At 38.7% G+C, this 16,374-nt stretch overlaps 4 protein-coding genes across 4 annotated transcripts in view; 2 read left to right on the top strand and 2 right to left on the bottom strand.

Moving 5' to 3' along the window:
• Nucleotides 1–4: 4 nt before the first annotated feature.
• LOC108598851 lies at nucleotides 5–829 on the bottom strand. The gene is made up of 2 exons (XM_017985609.1): nucleotides 735–829; nucleotides 5–675 (listed from the first exon to the last, which is right to left on the bottom strand). Exons 1-2 carry the CDS (start codon nucleotides 744–746, stop codon nucleotides 88–90), a joined length of 600 nt encoding a protein of 199 aa, XP_017841098.1. The 5' UTR covers nucleotides 747–829; the 3' UTR covers nucleotides 5–87.
• Nucleotides 830–1,897: 1,068 nt separating this feature from the next.
• LOC108598506 (MIP18 family protein galla-2) lies at nucleotides 1,898–2,582 on the top strand. The gene is made up of 2 exons (XM_017985176.2): nucleotides 1,898–2,104; nucleotides 2,158–2,582. Exons 1-2 carry the CDS (start codon nucleotides 1,984–1,986, stop codon nucleotides 2,505–2,507), a joined length of 471 nt encoding a protein of 156 aa, XP_017840665.1. The 5' UTR covers nucleotides 1,898–1,983; the 3' UTR covers nucleotides 2,508–2,582.
• Nucleotides 2,543–4,184, bottom strand: LOC108598505 (mitochondrial inner membrane protein OXA1L). Its single transcript, XM_017985175.2, has 3 exons — nucleotides 4,017–4,184; nucleotides 2,859–3,930; nucleotides 2,543–2,804 (listed from the first exon to the last, which is right to left on the bottom strand). Exons 1-3 carry the CDS (start codon nucleotides 4,107–4,109, stop codon nucleotides 2,626–2,628), a joined length of 1,344 nt encoding a protein of 447 aa, XP_017840664.1. The 5' UTR covers nucleotides 4,110–4,184; the 3' UTR covers nucleotides 2,543–2,625.
• Nucleotides 4,185–4,799: 615 nt separating this feature from the next.
• LOC108599557 (FH2 domain-containing protein 1) overlaps nucleotides 4,800–16,374 on the top strand; it is a 33,223-nt gene continuing 21,648 nt past the window's right edge. The window contains exon 1 of the mRNA XM_017986451.2: nucleotides 4,800–4,885. The gene's annotated coding sequence lies outside the window, so the exon portion shown is untranslated. The remainder of the gene's footprint in view (nucleotides 4,886–16,374) is intronic.

The following is a 16,374-nucleotide window of genomic DNA, read 5'->3' as shown; positions in this document are numbered from 1 at the left end:
CATATTTTCGTGCATTTTTTTATTTCATTTTCAAAACGATTTTGGCCAACACTTAAGCTTACATAATTTCAGCGTTAATATTACTGTTTAGGCCTTGGTTTCCTTGCTCTCCTTGGATTCCTTCGATTCTTTGCTTTCCTCGGAGCTGGCCTTGGACTTGGGCGTTGTCGAGTGAGCCTTGGCAAAGAGTTCAGACACTGGCACTGGATGATGACGCAGGGGAGTGTGCTGTTCTTCAGCTGCGGGCACATGTGTATGCAAATCCTTCACCTGAGGCTTGTCCTTCTCCTCAGTGTGTTCAGCTGCCTTCTTAATAGTTGTGGGCACAGGAATGTCACGCAATTGGCGCTGAATTAAGGGTGCAATTTTTGTATGGTCGTGCTGTTGCTCGTGAGCGTTGTGAAGTTCCGCTGGCTGCTGGGTGGTGTGAGGATTATGCTGCAGAGCCTGATGAGCTATTACGCTATGAGGCTTTGGAGGTGCTGTGGTTGCATCCTCGCGCTTCTGAATTTGACGGAGCTCCTGCTTTTCTACAGAAACAATAACCTTGTCCGCAGGACGGGGATCGCTTTGAACCAAAGGATTAATGGGACTGGGGCGTGATAGTCCAGTGTCCTTGATATCAGCTGGAGCTGGGGCAGCATAGCCGACAGCACAGAGTGCAACGAAAACCAACTGTAATGGAAAACTTTCTCTAGAAAATGTGTTTTATTAACCATATAGAGGTCGCTTACGAATTTTCTCATTGCTGCGGAAAATAGTTATGTATACTCGAGATGATCTTAGAAATCGACTGACACGAAACTCCCAGCGGATTGTTGATTTTATATGATCGCCAATACTGCGCTGTGTTTGACGTAGCTGTTAAACAGTTCGTAAATTGGTGTTAATTGCCGCACTAGCTGTACTCTTTGTACCAACTGAGTTTCTATATAAATATTATTACATTTACTTATATTAGTATGTTTATTTGCCACACTGATTGACTGAGCTAATTATACTCGCAAAAGCCTTAAAATTCACCCCACAGCAACCTGTATTTACTGGTATCTACATACTACTATATGCTTGGATACATGTCTATGCATATGTATGTGTCGGCTACAAAAGTAGCTCAAGGTGGGGCTGCTTGAGTTCGGTCAGGTGGGAAGATTGCACACACAAATCGGTTGTGCGTCTAGGAAACCGGCAACTTAGTCATATCCATTTGCACAAATAATATTTTTGCATCGATAGCTAAAATTCTGAGTAAATGCTGCGAGAGCTAATTGAAATTGCACATAAATATAATTGTTAAACTGTTTTAATTACACGCTTTACGTAAGATGATACTATTGCTTACTCTAATATGAACGTTTTTACTAAAACAGGTAACTGTACCCAGTTGAGCATTAATATAAATTGCTCCACTAGTTGCATTTAATTTGTACCCGTCAATCAAAAGCATAAATTTGAATAGCTTAGCCCTTTGCAAATTATTGTCTGTGGAAAATTATTTGTGACGCATAAATTAATGAATAAAGTGAAACGCAATAGAATTGTTTTAACATTTGTTTTCAGTCATAGCTGTTACATTTCAATTACTAATGCTAATTAATTTTTAAGGAATAATCGTAAAGATAATATAATAAACAGTTGAGAATATGTATGTTCAAATCTTAGTATTTGTATATTCCCCAAATAATCATTTTGTTGTTGACATTTAATTAATAATATTAAAAAGAATTTTCCGTCTATTGAGCTGAATAGCTCAAACCAATAGCAATTATAGCTTAAAAATCAATTTAAAATAAATCATAATTTGAATTGCGAAAAACTTCCGTTGCGCGCGATAGGTGAATCGATAATTAACATGTGTCGATAAGCACAAGCTCGCGACTAGTGCAAATTATTATCAAACCATCATCGATAAAACTGGCAACAATACGTGTTTAAGCAATTGAGCAAAATTAAAACAAAATTAAACGAAAAACCAGCATTAAAATGCCTACAGAAATAGAAAATATAAACCCAAATGTTTATGGCAAGATTAAGGAGCGTGTGGTGACTGCAAGCGAGGAGGATGACAACATACCCGATCCCTTTGACAAACGCGAAATATTTGGTAAGCATCTCAAAAAAAATGCTTCAAAACAAATACTATAAATATGAACGTAGATCTTATACGTAACATCAATGACCCCGAGCATCCGCTGACACTGGAACAGTTGCACGTGGTACAGGAGGAGCTAATCACCATCAACGACTCGCAGAATATGGTGCACATCAACTTTACGCCTACAATACCGCATTGCTCCATGGCCACGCTAATAGGACTCTCTATACGCGTAAAGCTGCTGCGCTCACTGCCGCCACGCTTTAAGGTAACCGTAGAGATTACGCCCGGTACACATGCTTCCGAAATGGCTGTGAACAAGCAGCTGGCGGATAAGGAGCGCGTGGCTGCGGCGCTGGAGAACAAACACTTGACAGAGGTCATTAATCAGTGTATCGCAGCCAAGGGTTAAAGAAGAAAAAAGATTTTGTTGTTGTTTTTAAGTAATACAAATTATATATTTTTAGCATAAAGAAACTTTCCGTAAAGAGACTACAATTAGTAACGTTAACAAAGACTGGGCAACTTGACTACTTGTCCTTGGACGACTTCTCTAGATTGCTGGTTATCTGGTCTGTGTGTGTTCTGGGTTTGGTGGGATCGTATTTGTAGGTCTTCACTAGAGGTCCCTTGCCGGCCTTGGCAAAGCGTATTTCATCCAAACGCTGTCGCTCCTCGATCTCCTTGGTGATTTTCATGTTTTCCCAAGCTGCAAAGAGGAACGTAATTAGATATGACTTGCTAGATTAGCGGGATTACTTACACTCCTTCATGCCGCCTACAAAGCCTTTCTTCTTTTTCGGCAGCGAGCTGGGCGCATGCGTTAGCAACTTTTCAATCTTGAAATAGTCCCGCACCGCAGGAACGCGCAAGAGCGCCACTTGACCGAGGGAAATGAAATTACTGCAGGCCCAATACGTCAGAATGGCCGCAGGGAAGTTCATTGTGAAGGGGAAGATGACAAGGGGTAATGCACGTAGCACGTACTTCATGGTGTTCATGTTGGCCGCCGACAGACGCGCACTGTCTGTGCCAATTTCGATGGTCAGGTAGAGCGTGGCACTGGTGATTACGGGTAGTATGTAGAAGGGATCTGCCATTGTCAAGTCGGTGAACCAGAAAAGACCGCCATCCCGCATGGAGTCAACGGGCGTATTGGCCATCTGGCGCAATCCCATGAAGAACGATATGAACAGTGGCGCTTGCGCTAGAGGAACAATCATATTTTTTAGCGGATTAACGCCCTTCTCCTTCATGAAGACCATCATTTCCTGTGCGTAGCGTGCGGACTCCAAGGCATTGCCTGATTGACGAGCCTCTGTCATCTTCATCTGCAGCAGCTGCATCTGTGGCATGTTGTTGTTCATCTTGGCCGAATTGCGCTGAGCCAGGATAACCAAGGGAAAGATTATTGTGCGCACAATAGCTGTACCAATGGCAATGGTGCCCCACCAAGGTATATCCCACGTACAGTGCACAAACTCCATGCAGTTTTGTACCATGCCCACTGGCGACCAGCCGCCCAGGCCTATGGAGGCAAAGCTGGGCTCGCCTGCCAGATTTACGGCGTCGATTAATTGCTGCGACATATTGTCTAATCCTGTGGCTGCCGGTGGCATTGGCGCCTCCGGTATGTCCGGCAGCTCCACCAATTCTTTCGTGGACACTGATTCCGGCATTTGCTCTGTGCCGGAGCTGGCATAGCGCAACGTTCCTGCGGAACTGTAAAGTGGCAGTAATGTTGGCGGCGCAATTGCGCCCGCTCGTCTGTTTAGCTGACTGCTCCAACTACTAGTCAGATGCATATCCCTTCTGCTGTGGCCGGAGGTACACATCTGCAAACATTCTTGTATTCATAACAAACCCTGATTGCAGGTTATGTCATAGCGCACCAGGTCCGAACCCGGCAACGAAAACTCACCTGTGACGCTGCTTTACTGGCCTGCAGCGATGTGGAGTTCATGCTTACTACTGCCTGTGTAGCTCTCCAGAGCTGTATTCGTTTAACCCACATTTTGCACTTTGTTTTAATTTATAAATGTACAAATTCGAATCTGTTTTAATTTTGTCTGTAGTACTACATCCAAAGCTATGTGTGACAGACGTGTTACTTGTCACGGGAAAAACAGCTGATAGTCGCAGTTACCGATAAGCCGTTACCAGGGGTGCACAGCGCATTCGATAGCAGTGTGTGACCAGTTGCAATGAAAGCAAAAGCTGATCGGTTTTGGTGTCGACACGCGAATGGCAAAATAAGTGGCGCTCAAACACAGACACAACTAAAAACCGATCGGGCGACGGCACTCTTCGCTTTGAATTTAAATTTCAATTTCAGTTACTCGCGGGCACTCGAACGAACCGGTTCACAAATCGCTGTTGACAAGGCGCTAACTGGCGCTGCACATTATTTAGTTAGTTTGTTGGGTTGCTGCTGTCGCTCTAGCGCTGGCGCAGCTACCAAAGTTCTTTCGTCGCAGTTGCGCTTTTTTTCAATAAACGCGTTTGCTTTTGGCACGTTGCGTGGGCGATCAGCTATGAATGCGCCTTGCTGTTAACTGAAGCCTCTGTGTCTGTCTGTGCGTGTGTGTGTTAGTTAATGTGTTTGTGTTGCTAATTAAAGCAATAACAAAAACAACAACAACAACAAATAATAATAATAAGAGGAACAACAGCAGCAGCAGCCAGACAAAAACAAAAACAACAACAACAACAATAAGAGAATCAACAATAATCATAGCAACAACTATAAAGTGCAACAGGTGTTGTTGGGCGTGCAGTTTATTTTATGTGGTAAGTTACATATGTATATAAAATTAAATAATGCATAGGGAATGTTATTTGTTTACATTATTTATTAGTGGTCAGCAGCTGTTAAAATATTTATTAGCCCGAACGAGCTGGACGCTTGCCACTGGCTTAGAAAAGAAACTAGATCAATTACTCGGAAACATTAAAAGACTGATAAGAAAATCCAACACACATACTATATTTATTGCTTAAGCCATATTTTTTTTAAACGATTTGGTTTGGTGGGAAAGCGTAGCAGCTTACAATGTAGGGCATAAAGAAAATTAAAAATTCTTATCAGATAAGAGCGCTTATTTACTTGAGTTCGATAAAAAAACGTTTTGCATAGGAAATTAAATATAGTATACCATAACCACAATAAGTTTAATGGCACGATAAAGGTTTATAATTATGCCAATAGTATAAATAAATAATTGCATGCAAGTTCGCATACTAATGTTAATGCATTGCACAAATCGCCTGTAATCAGCGGACAAATAATTTTTATGAACGCTATAGCCTCGAGCTGTGAGCCAAACATAATGTGAAACTCTCAAGCTACCAGTTCGCGCATTTCTCACTGCCAATGGTCATAAATGCGTTAATGGGCATTAGCCGATCAAGTCGCGCACATATAGTAGAACCTAAGATCTTTGCCGATACAAATCTGATTAAGTGGGGCGGCGACTACCTGACTGGCCAATTCTGCGAAAGTGCTCAAGGCAGCTTATGCTTATGATATATGCGCATAAAAAATTCTTCTGAGCCTGCGGCGCAGCTCAAAGCGCCAAACTGTAGCGAATTCTTACTTAGAAGTGATTTTGAAAATCATTTTTTTTGGCTACTATTTAAAGTGTCAATTTGTGTTTAAGCACATTGAAATTATATAGCAAATGCAAGTGGGCAGTGTTAACAGTTAGAAAGACGCACGCACTTATAAATATATATACGTATATATAACAAGAAAGCCCAAACGCAGGCATATTTATATATATATATATATAGATATATATGTTTGTATTTGTATATTTAGCGCTGTTGACTGACTTGGCTGCAAAGTCAATTGCCAAATATGGCGCACTTGTTTGTGTGTGGTTTAATGTCACACACACACACAAATACACACATACACATACATATATATAGTTGCACAAGTTGAAGTCTCTGCTTGTCAATATCTAAGTTTTGCATTTTTGAAAAAGGAAATTCAACTACTTGTTTCGCCAAAAAGTGAAATACAAATAGTCACCAAAGCAACAATAAATGTCTTCAATAAGTACAAACGTTTATTTGTTTATGTGTGTGTGTGTATTTGTTGCTTCTCTCTTTTTTGAGATTTGCATGCGTTATTTATTTGCCAATTGTTATCTAAGCTTGGCTCAAAGAAGGAGCGAGCAACATTTGTCAATCGATCGATCGATCGAGAGAGAGAGGCAAGGAGTGACTAATGTTTTGCCATTTCTAATATATTTTAAATGTCAATAAAATTAGTGTTTGTCAGTTAGCAACAATTATGAAATATAACAAAAAGTTGCATGTGTTAAAATAATTAGGCAAAGCAACAAATGCATATTTCTAATATTTTATACATTTAATTTGAATTTAAGCTTAGCCTGCTAAGCAATTTATAACAATTAATACTTCTATTGTTCTTGGGTTTTATTTATTTTGCATTCAAATTGCTGCAAATTGCTGCAGCAAATAATTTTTTATTCGAATCTCAAAGCAATTTGAAGTATTCAATGAAAGTGCTGTATATATAGCTAATTTCTAATTTTAATTTGTGTGCAAGTGTTTCGAGCTGCAACTCGCTGTGAAATTTTAAAAATAATTTCATGTTGCACTTGCTAAAAAGCTACCCTTGGGCTTTGCAGCAGCCGAGCAGCCTCCAGTGGCAACACTTGGCGCGCTTGCATTGTTTGGCGTCAACAAACCAAATCGAGTATACGACAACGAGCCAGCCAAAGCAACGAAAACAGACTGCAGTTGGTTCTCTCTCGCTCTCTCGCTGACCAACCTACAATGACGGCAACGTTCTAGGCAGTGGCAGCAGCTGCCGCTTGATAACTAACCACACAGCCAGCAATAATAGTAAACCAAAACAAATGCATTGGCACAGAGTCGGGCCTGAAGTCTCTGTCGCTTGCTTATTTAATATGCAAATGAGCGCATAAAAGCAATTCATTGCATGGGCTGAGAGGGCGGGGCAGGGGCAAGCGTAGCGTAGCAATAATTTAAAATGGCAAACTGCAAAATACTTTTAAGATATATAAATATATAATTGTTATGGAGGATGCGCGCTTGCCAACAACAAAAAATAAAGCTTAAGCTTTGATTTGTAGCCCACACAAAATTCGATTGAAATAGCGTTAATTATGCGGCGTATGAGTAATTTGCGTGTGTGCAATTAGAAGCTGGCGCCGACAGCGGCAGCGACTGCGCAAGCGTTTGCAAGAATTAAAACCACAAAAAGTAATAACAAATGCGGCCAGCAAAAAACAAAAAAAAAGACACTTAAGAATAAAACAATCCAAGTCGTTTGACAAATGCTGTGGGTGTTGTATGTAGTGCTTGTTGCTGTTGCCCACGTCGAAAATTAATAATAAAGTACGCAGCAGCAGCAGCAGCAGCAGCAAGAATTTTTTCGGTGCTTGCTGCTCAGCATACGTAAAATCTTTTAAATAAACTTTGCTTTAATATGCTCATCAAATAACCATAAATCAGTTCATTTAAATGTTGAGTAGGTATTGCTAAATTGAAGCAGCAGCAGCAATAATACGGAAATTGTTACAGTTACAGTTACAGTTACACGCGCGTGAAAGGGCTCAACTCCTTATTTGCTTGCCTGGCTAATCGTTCAACGCGTCGTATGCGTAATATTCATGCCAAGCTAACAAAATTCACTAAAAGTGGCGCCCACACACATAAATTACTACAACAGAGGCGGGCTAGGAAATAACCAAAAGAAATATATATGTATTCAAAAGTATTCAACTCGTCGTCAGTCGTTAACTATAGGTTCAAGTTGCTGCTGCTGTTGTTGTTGTTGTGTCCATTTAAGCGCTGCCAATTTTGGCAACTTGTCGACCACTTGGCGCTTCAACAAATGCTTTGCGGCTGCTGATGATTTTACGCTTTTGTTGTTGTTGCTGCTGCTGTTGCGACCGCCCATACAATTTGCTTCCCATATTAATTTATCATTTATAAGCGATTATTGTTATATAAAATTAAATTGCGCGCCCAAAAACAAATGCAACTACTTAATAATAGGAAGCGCTTTTCACGCTCATCAACGATGCGCTCCCCTCCCATTCCACGCTAATTATTTACTTAAGCTTTATGACCAAAGCCGACATCGATACCTCGCCGCTCAGCTCAGCTCATTTCAGTTAGTCAGTCTACCTTGCTAACTGTTTAAGCATTTCCGCCATGTGGCGGTTTTCAATTCTACGCTCTGTCTACTTTCTAGTTAAGTTCTTTGCCAATTTGTTTGCTTTCCAGTGCAGCGCATATTATGCAGCTAGTTGATTGCCTTGGCCTGGCCTCAACACAGGTGAAATTTTTATTAGCCACTGCCTAATTTGTTTAGCTCGCCGTTTTGCATAATTTTGTTTGACAACTTATGATTTTGCCAAGTCTAGAGCGCAACATAAATAATGCTTTACTATTATGTCAAAGCAGCAAGCGAAGGTTAACAAACATAAAATATAAATTATTAAAAAAAAAAATAAATAAAATGAATAACGTGCCGGCACTTGTCGAGTTATTAAATGTTATTAGCAAACAAATCAAATCGCACAAATGTAAACAAATATTTTGCTATGGAGGAAGTGGCGACCAAAAGTGTCAATTGCTTAATCAAGCAAAGAGCTGAGAATGAATTCAAGTTAAGAGAAATGCTAAAAATTATAGCAGCTTCTCTTGAAAACTTAAGCATAGATTTCTATAAGATTTCCTTTCTAGTAAATTATTTATTTGATTTTTATTGATGTTGATATAAGACTTATCTATTTGTTTTTTATAGCAATCGCATAACATAAACAAGCATTTGTCGATTGCTTAATTAAATTAGCTACAATAAACCGCAGAACTTCAATTTAAATAAATTAATTATAAAAACAAAATAAATATTCAACAGCATTTGAATGAAATTCAACTTTTTGCTGTGCGTAGCAGAAAAATGAAACGTGTAGTTCCAGTTCTAATTTTATGAATTAGTTTTAGTTACAAATTTTAGCTTAAGCTCCATGGTAGCAGCTCAGACTTTAAGCTCGTAAAAAGAACTTTATTATCAATGAACATCTTGACAAAATGTTAGCAGTTGACTACTGGGGAAACGTAAGCAATTCACGTAGCGCAGCCATTAAATTACATAATTATGTTTGTTTGCATAAATTTAGATAAAGTTAAGGCTGGGGCATGATCAATTGGACAGAGAGCACCCAAAAGAGTTTTGACTGTGTGTTGTGCATAGCTAATGTTGTTCATTTTTATGAGCCACACACACACACGCACATGCACACACATATGTGTGTGTATATATATTTACTTGGGCAGTGCAGAAGGCGACACATGTCTGAAATTTGTGCTCAAGGTCGGCGTCTGTTGTTGCTGCTACAGTTTGGAGATGCCACAGCTTGGCTGCAATATTAAATTATTGTGAAACGGAAATTCTTAAGCTTAAGCTAAACGCTTGTTTATGCTAAAGCTTCTAATTCACAGTCTGTGTGGAGCTCAACAAGTGCTCTTGGGGACTTGTGGCGGCGCCTTTGGCTCAACTAGTTGTCGGCTTTGCGGTTGCGGTTTGGGCTTTGTCTGCCACGACTTAATACCCAAAAAAACAATAAAGAAAAGCAGCTCTGGCGTCTATTGATTTGCATCTATACGATTTGGCTGGCGAGTCACTTAACTTATAACATTTGGCTCAAACTCGTTTCACCTACGAGTGTTTTGTCGTTTCCGCAGCTGCGTGTGCCATTTAATATATTTGGCTGCAAGAATGCTGCAGGTTCTTGCCACGATTCGGCGCACACTTGTATGGGCAAACAGCAGGTCCAAGGTCCAGCACGCATTTGAACTTTGTTACCAATAAACAAAGTAAACATAAAGCTTGCTAAGATTAACATTGCGTAGCCGCAGTGTCGATCAAAACTCAAAAACATATTTTGCGCCTCATTAGCGACGCGCATCGATCACCCAATGAGCCACCCCCCTCACACACACACACTACACACACACACACACACATGGGTGTATGTATGCCAGGCCGGAAGCATGCTGAGCAATGAGAACAGTGTAAAGCAAACGGTACTATATAATTTATGCGAATTAACCATAACTCATACAAAGTGCTGCAAGTCTTCAACTTTATATATGTTAGTTATCTTTGTTGTTGTTTCCTTCTTGCTGTTGTTGTTGTTATGTCATAAATTTTTAAGTGCGAAACAAAGCTGCGAAATTGGCAAAGCCAATGCCGTTTTAAGAGGTGCGTGCGGTGCCTTCTATAAGTCTGACTTGACTCCAACCAAGCCACAACAACAACAGCAACAACAACTACTCGTAAATTCATTTGTTTTCATTAAGCAAAGCGATTGAACAAAGGGCATGCGGGTGTAAGTCAAAATATAAATGGGGTTACGCATTCATAAATCCAAACCAATGAAGGCCTTGACTTGACTTCACTTAAATTTGAGTTGTCGCTTCTACTATGTCTAAAGTTTAAACAAATATGAATAATGAATTGAAAGGTGCGTGTACATACAACAAATTAATAAATAATCATATTTTATTTACATGCGTGTTGATTGACAATTCGCTGTATTTATTTACTTTAAAATTTTTGCATTTTATTAATAATTTTTATAGCTTGAAATCAATCAATTTAAACGCATAATTGTCATGCATGTTTTTGATAGTTTCCACAATTTTAAACTATAGCTAACTATTTACCACATCAATTTTAATTTATTTTTAAATATTATTATTATTATTTTAACTTAAAATCAAGCAGTTTAGACGCATCGATAGTTTCCATAACTAATAATATTTTTAAAATATTTTAATTTCAATATCAATGCAATATAATGTTTATATATTTTATTTTTATTAAACTATAAATTGTGAATCTATAAAAATTGATATTATCGTTGATAGCTTGACAGCTATGTCTATAGTTCATAGTAAATCGTTTTATGTCTTTAACTTCACACATGTGTGTGTGTAGCTTTGTTCATAAATTTTCCATATCTTCAACTTAAAGTGCTGCGGCTGATTCATAGCTTTGGGGCCTTTGTAGGTCAGACTACCCAAAAAGAGAGTCGTCGAGCCTAGGCTAGGCGACAGCTGCGAATGACGTTGATTGAGTTCTCGTATTGAGTATTGACGTTTGCCTATCGATTGTGGAGTCGCCAAGCTGCTGGACATATGCGAGACACGTATGCGGATATCCGTGCTCAATCCAGTGACGCCCCAAAAGCGCCCAAAATGTAATTAAACACGCTAAGCGCTAAGCGAACGCGCAAACTGCGGCCCAGAGGGCAGCCAAAGAGCTGCACTGATGTTTAGTAGGTGTGAGTGTGGCCATTAGGCTGGGGTTAAACTCGGTTAACGGCGCCTGTTGGCCAGATAGCATCTAAAGTCGCGTATGTGCTTCATCAAATTGAAATTATGCACAGCACAGAGATCGACAAGCTGATCACGCGCTTACGTAATGGATGCATAAGTCTCACAGTCTGGGAATGGGAATGGGCATAAAAATTGGGACTGCATCTCCATCTCCATCTCCATCTCCATCTCCATCTGCTGCTGACAATTGTAGACAGCTAATAAACTGACGACGAAGTTGACGAACAAGCGAGCAAATCCCCCAAACAATCTACAGCTTGTTCGACTTTACGCTCCCCCTAACTCCCCCCGAACACTCTTACATGCAAACACTTCCTTCTCGCGCCATGTAACAACTTCAAAATATAATTTACACAAATAAATCAAAGTCATAAAATGCATAAAGCTAGAGCTGATCGTCGTCGTTGAAGATCAGCGATCATTTGCAGTTGCAATGTTGCTGCTGCTGCTGCTGCTGTCGCTTTAGCTGAGTTTGCTGTTTGCTATCGCATAAAAGAATTTAATGAAATTTAATGAAATGCTACACGATCGCAGACACGAAGCGATCGTTTGTCTACACTTTGTTGCAAATGGCAATCGACTGCTTTGGCTTTGGCTGCAACTCTCGAGCTGCTATTGCTATGAATATGAATTTGTCTCTAGGACATTTTCGCAATTAATTGAATTATCGTCGTGAATGGCAAAGGCAAGAAACCAAGCAAACCAACGGACGATGTGCAATCAAATACTGAGTAGCCAAACGTTCGATCGCTTGGCAGGTCGTCGTCGCCGTCGCCGTCGCCGTCAGACTCAACACCGCGGGCTTGACTTATGCGCGGCACGTTTTATGGCATTTTGGGCTGCAAGAATACAACTTAATACACATGTGCGCATGTGTGTGTGTGGGTGCGGTGCATAATTGCGATTCACTTGCCACACTGTGCTGCAACAACAACTTGTGCTAAGGTTAAAGCTAAAACCCGTCAAGCTATTAAAATCAGACACGCTCCATTAGATGCGCGACCGAGCAGCGCTGTCAGCTTCGTTTACGCCTAATTAAACAAATTATTGCATATTTATGCTGCAAGTGCCAATCACAGCAGCAGCAAATTGAAAATGATTTGCGCAGATTGCGCATACGCCAAGTGGCCCAAGTTGCCCCAATGCAAATCTCACAATGAAATCTTAATTGTAAGACAATCGCAGCGCGCTCAACAAATACTGCGCTTAGTTAGAAATAAAAACGTTAGCAAGACAATGCAACAGCAACAAATGCAAAAAGCTAAAAAAATATTAAGTTACAAGCTGGCTTACAAGTTCACAAGACAAACAATAAATAAATGATGAATGGCTAAGGTTTGTGAACTTAACAACGCACACAAAATACCCTTACCGACAAGATATAAACAATAATGTTATCTATTTAAAATAAAAGCTGTTGAGCATTAAATATGCATAAATATTAAATTAGCTGCTGGCTTTCATAATATTTATAAATATTTATTTAGGTAAAGTAAAATAAAGCAGCTCAAAATAATTATATAAATATATTTTTGGCTATTATATTATAAATATATTTTATTTATTGTAATAAAAGAAATCAGTTGAAAATATTTAATAATTATATATGATTATGTATTAAATTAGCTGTTTGCTTATTTTATAACATTTATAATTTATTAATTGAAAGGGAAATATTAAATTATTTGGTATATTTAGCACCTTTATCTATTTTATATTATTTAAATATTAATTATTTAAAAGAGAACGCAGTTGAAAATATTTACTTTATTAAATATTGAATTTCAGTTAGTCCATATTATAATAGTTCAATTTAATTAATTTAAAAATGAAATGAATATAAATAAATTCTAAGCTAACCACCCATGCTTATATTTGAATAGTGTGTCAATTTTTTTATACTCTACCTATTGTTATACTCTATAAAAAATAAACAAAGCACACAACAAAAAAAGCGAATGGCGCTGTGGGCGATGCGGCTGCCTGCAGATCGCAGTTGCATGTGTGTGTGTGTGTGCCCCAAAAAAAAAACAAGTGAACTTAACATTGGCTTAGTGCGAAGCATGTCACGTGGCGCTGCCTGTTCCTCAAATGAAATGGGAGCAATCTGTGGCAGCTTGTTTGCCATTTAGCTCAAGTTCGAGTTCGGCACTGTGCGCTGAGTTACGCAAGCAGCAGCAGCTTTGGACCAGGCCAATAGGTAAAAGTAAGCGCTCGGCCCTGCGCTGAGCGCTCAATTGAGCGCCGAGACTGACTGACAGACAGTCAGTCAGACTGGCCTTTAATCTTTCAGTTTGCATTCAGCACGGCTGTCATTTGATATTCACACTTTTAATTTATGCATTTGTTAGCGCTTTGTTTAGGCCTCTCAGGCAAGTGCACGCCACCAATTGTTGAACTTGTGCACATAAATGGCAACTTGTCGAACTAGAACTAGTTGTCCTGAGAAGAAATTTCAGCATTGGGCGTAACAAAGCGAGTGAAAGAAACAGCCCTACCATAAACTTAGTATATGCCATAAATATATTTTATTTAATTCGCTACAGCTGATTTCTAAGTCTGAGCATGACTCACTTGCCACGTAGGCGCCGTAATGACAAAGCCAGAATCCAAAGCGCTAAAACTTGTCTAAGCCAGCAGCTAAATATAGTCATAAGATGCTAGAATAGATAAACATTTTATAACTTACTTCATCTACGATGTGTATTTCTATATGATATATGGCTCTTGCGGAAGTACAAGTTTGGATGCGCCACAAGCCACAAGCAAAGCTCACAGCTGAAGGACAAATAACCAAAGCGTGAGAGTTACGACTACCACGCAAAAGTTTTGGGGGGGGCTTGGATTAAGACGTAGATAATTAAGATTAAAAATAAATGTCAAGCTTAAGATTGACAATTTTAGAAACATAGTCAACAACAAGTTGCTTAGGCAAAGAATGCAAATAAAAAAAAATTTAGTGAAATATTAATATTTGTGATTGAGGAACTTTTTAAGATTTAATGTATATAATAGAAAAATTAACTTAGTCGTATTGTTAGACCCCAAATCTCTTTCTTATCAATATTAAATATTATTTTAGACTTAAGCCCTAATATAGTTCAGAAAATTGTAAAATGATTCACCTCAGCTTAGTCTTTAAAACAAATAAATTATATTTAGTGTGCATTAATATGCTCTAAGTATTTTCTGAGATAATTAAATATATATATATCTATTATTCTAACAATTTATGAAACCAAAGGAACATAACAATTAATTAATATTCTAAGATAATTAAAGATATCTCTATCTATTATTTTAACAATTTATGAAACTAAAGAAATAATAAATATTAAAGCTGTGACTTTTAAGAATTTTTAAGTTTGTAAAATATATGTTTAAAATATAAGTTTCTTAAAATAATATAATGAGTAAGTAATATTTATTTAGCCTTTGAAATAATTAAATAATTATTAATTAGCATTTTCTAGCTAATTCAGTCTACCTCTCACTCTCTATGGCTTACTTCTACTGTTAATATTACAATAGTTATTCGACAGTAATTACAAATTTCTTTTAGTGCATTAGAACTGTGGCAAGTAACGCAAACAAACTGCAAAGAGCGGCGCCCCCAAAAATATTAGCTGACTAATCAGTTAGTAAGCTTTAACTTCAAACGAGTAAAACAATGTGCGCTTATGCTATGCAGGAACCCACACACACACAGATACACACACACTTAGATGCAGAGACAACTGAAACCACAAGTCAATGTCAGCGCAGTGGCAGCAGCAGCAGCAGCATCGATGTTGCTTTTGTTGTTGCTGCAGTTCGTGGCCAACACATTTTTCTTTTATTTTTGTTTGATTTTTGCTCAAGAGTCGAACTGTTTTTAGTTTTTATGTAGGCTTATTGCTATTGTTGGACTTGGAGCTTGACCAGTTTGAACTTTTGTGTATTTTGACAATTCAAAGTTAAGGTCAACGCTTGGCGCTTGGCGGTGTCGGGATTGGCGGGGGTTGGGATTTGAAATGCTGCAATGCGTGGGGCACCAAGTGCGTTGAACCTGCGCACATAATTAGGCGTTCATTGTGCGCAATTGGCATTGAAAACCGTTTGATATTTATTACTATTTTGGCATTTGCTTTAACCCAACGATTCTTAATATTTATTAACGCTGCTTGTAGTACTTGTTATGTCAATGGCCATGTTTGACTTGTTGGCTGTCAAAAGCAAAGCTCAAACATATCTATGCACTTAACAAGAATTTTTGCAGCTGCTGCTTTGAATTTGGTTGCATAAGTTGCTTGCACATTTGTTTAGCATTAACATTAAAAACTTTCGCTTTTTGATTATGAAAAGCTCGTTGGAAAATTTGTTATTAGCGCCTTATCGAACCTGTTCGAACTGCTTGCGCAAGTTGTGACAATGAGAGAAACCCTAAAGACAATAAAAAATAAAAAGTTATTCAATTTAGTTGCTTTTCACACCATTTAGACTTGGCTTGGGGTTATTCCCATAAACCCAAAGTGCTCAAACGATGTTTGCTCATTCATAAATTCTCATCAAGTCAGCTTGCCACAAGTCGTTGCAACAACCCAAGCCCGCTTGCCTCGCTCTCTCTCTGTCAAATGTCAACAAGCGCCACGCGGCGTTCTGAATGAAGCCTAATGAAGAAGTCGTGGCTAAACATATAACCTTTTAAATCGTTTGTCTTTATGTTTGTGTGTGTATTTGCATATGTGTGGGCTTGTTTAGAGATGACAAACTTACAGTTTGTGTGTGTGAGTTTATCTTAATTTAGATTAAAATCATTTTGGGCAATTGTGGCAGAAGTCGAGCCACAACTTGTTGATAAATTGATAAGCAGTCAACTCAAAATAGAG

This window comes from Drosophila busckii, chromosome 3L (assembly GCF_011750605.1).
Source record: "Drosophila busckii strain San Diego stock center, stock number 13000-0081.31 chromosome 3L, ASM1175060v1, whole genome shotgun sequence".
NCBI classification, from domain to species: domain Eukaryota; kingdom Metazoa; phylum Arthropoda; class Insecta; order Diptera; family Drosophilidae; genus Drosophila; species Drosophila busckii.
This window is presented reverse-complemented; position numbering and strand designations above follow the sequence as displayed.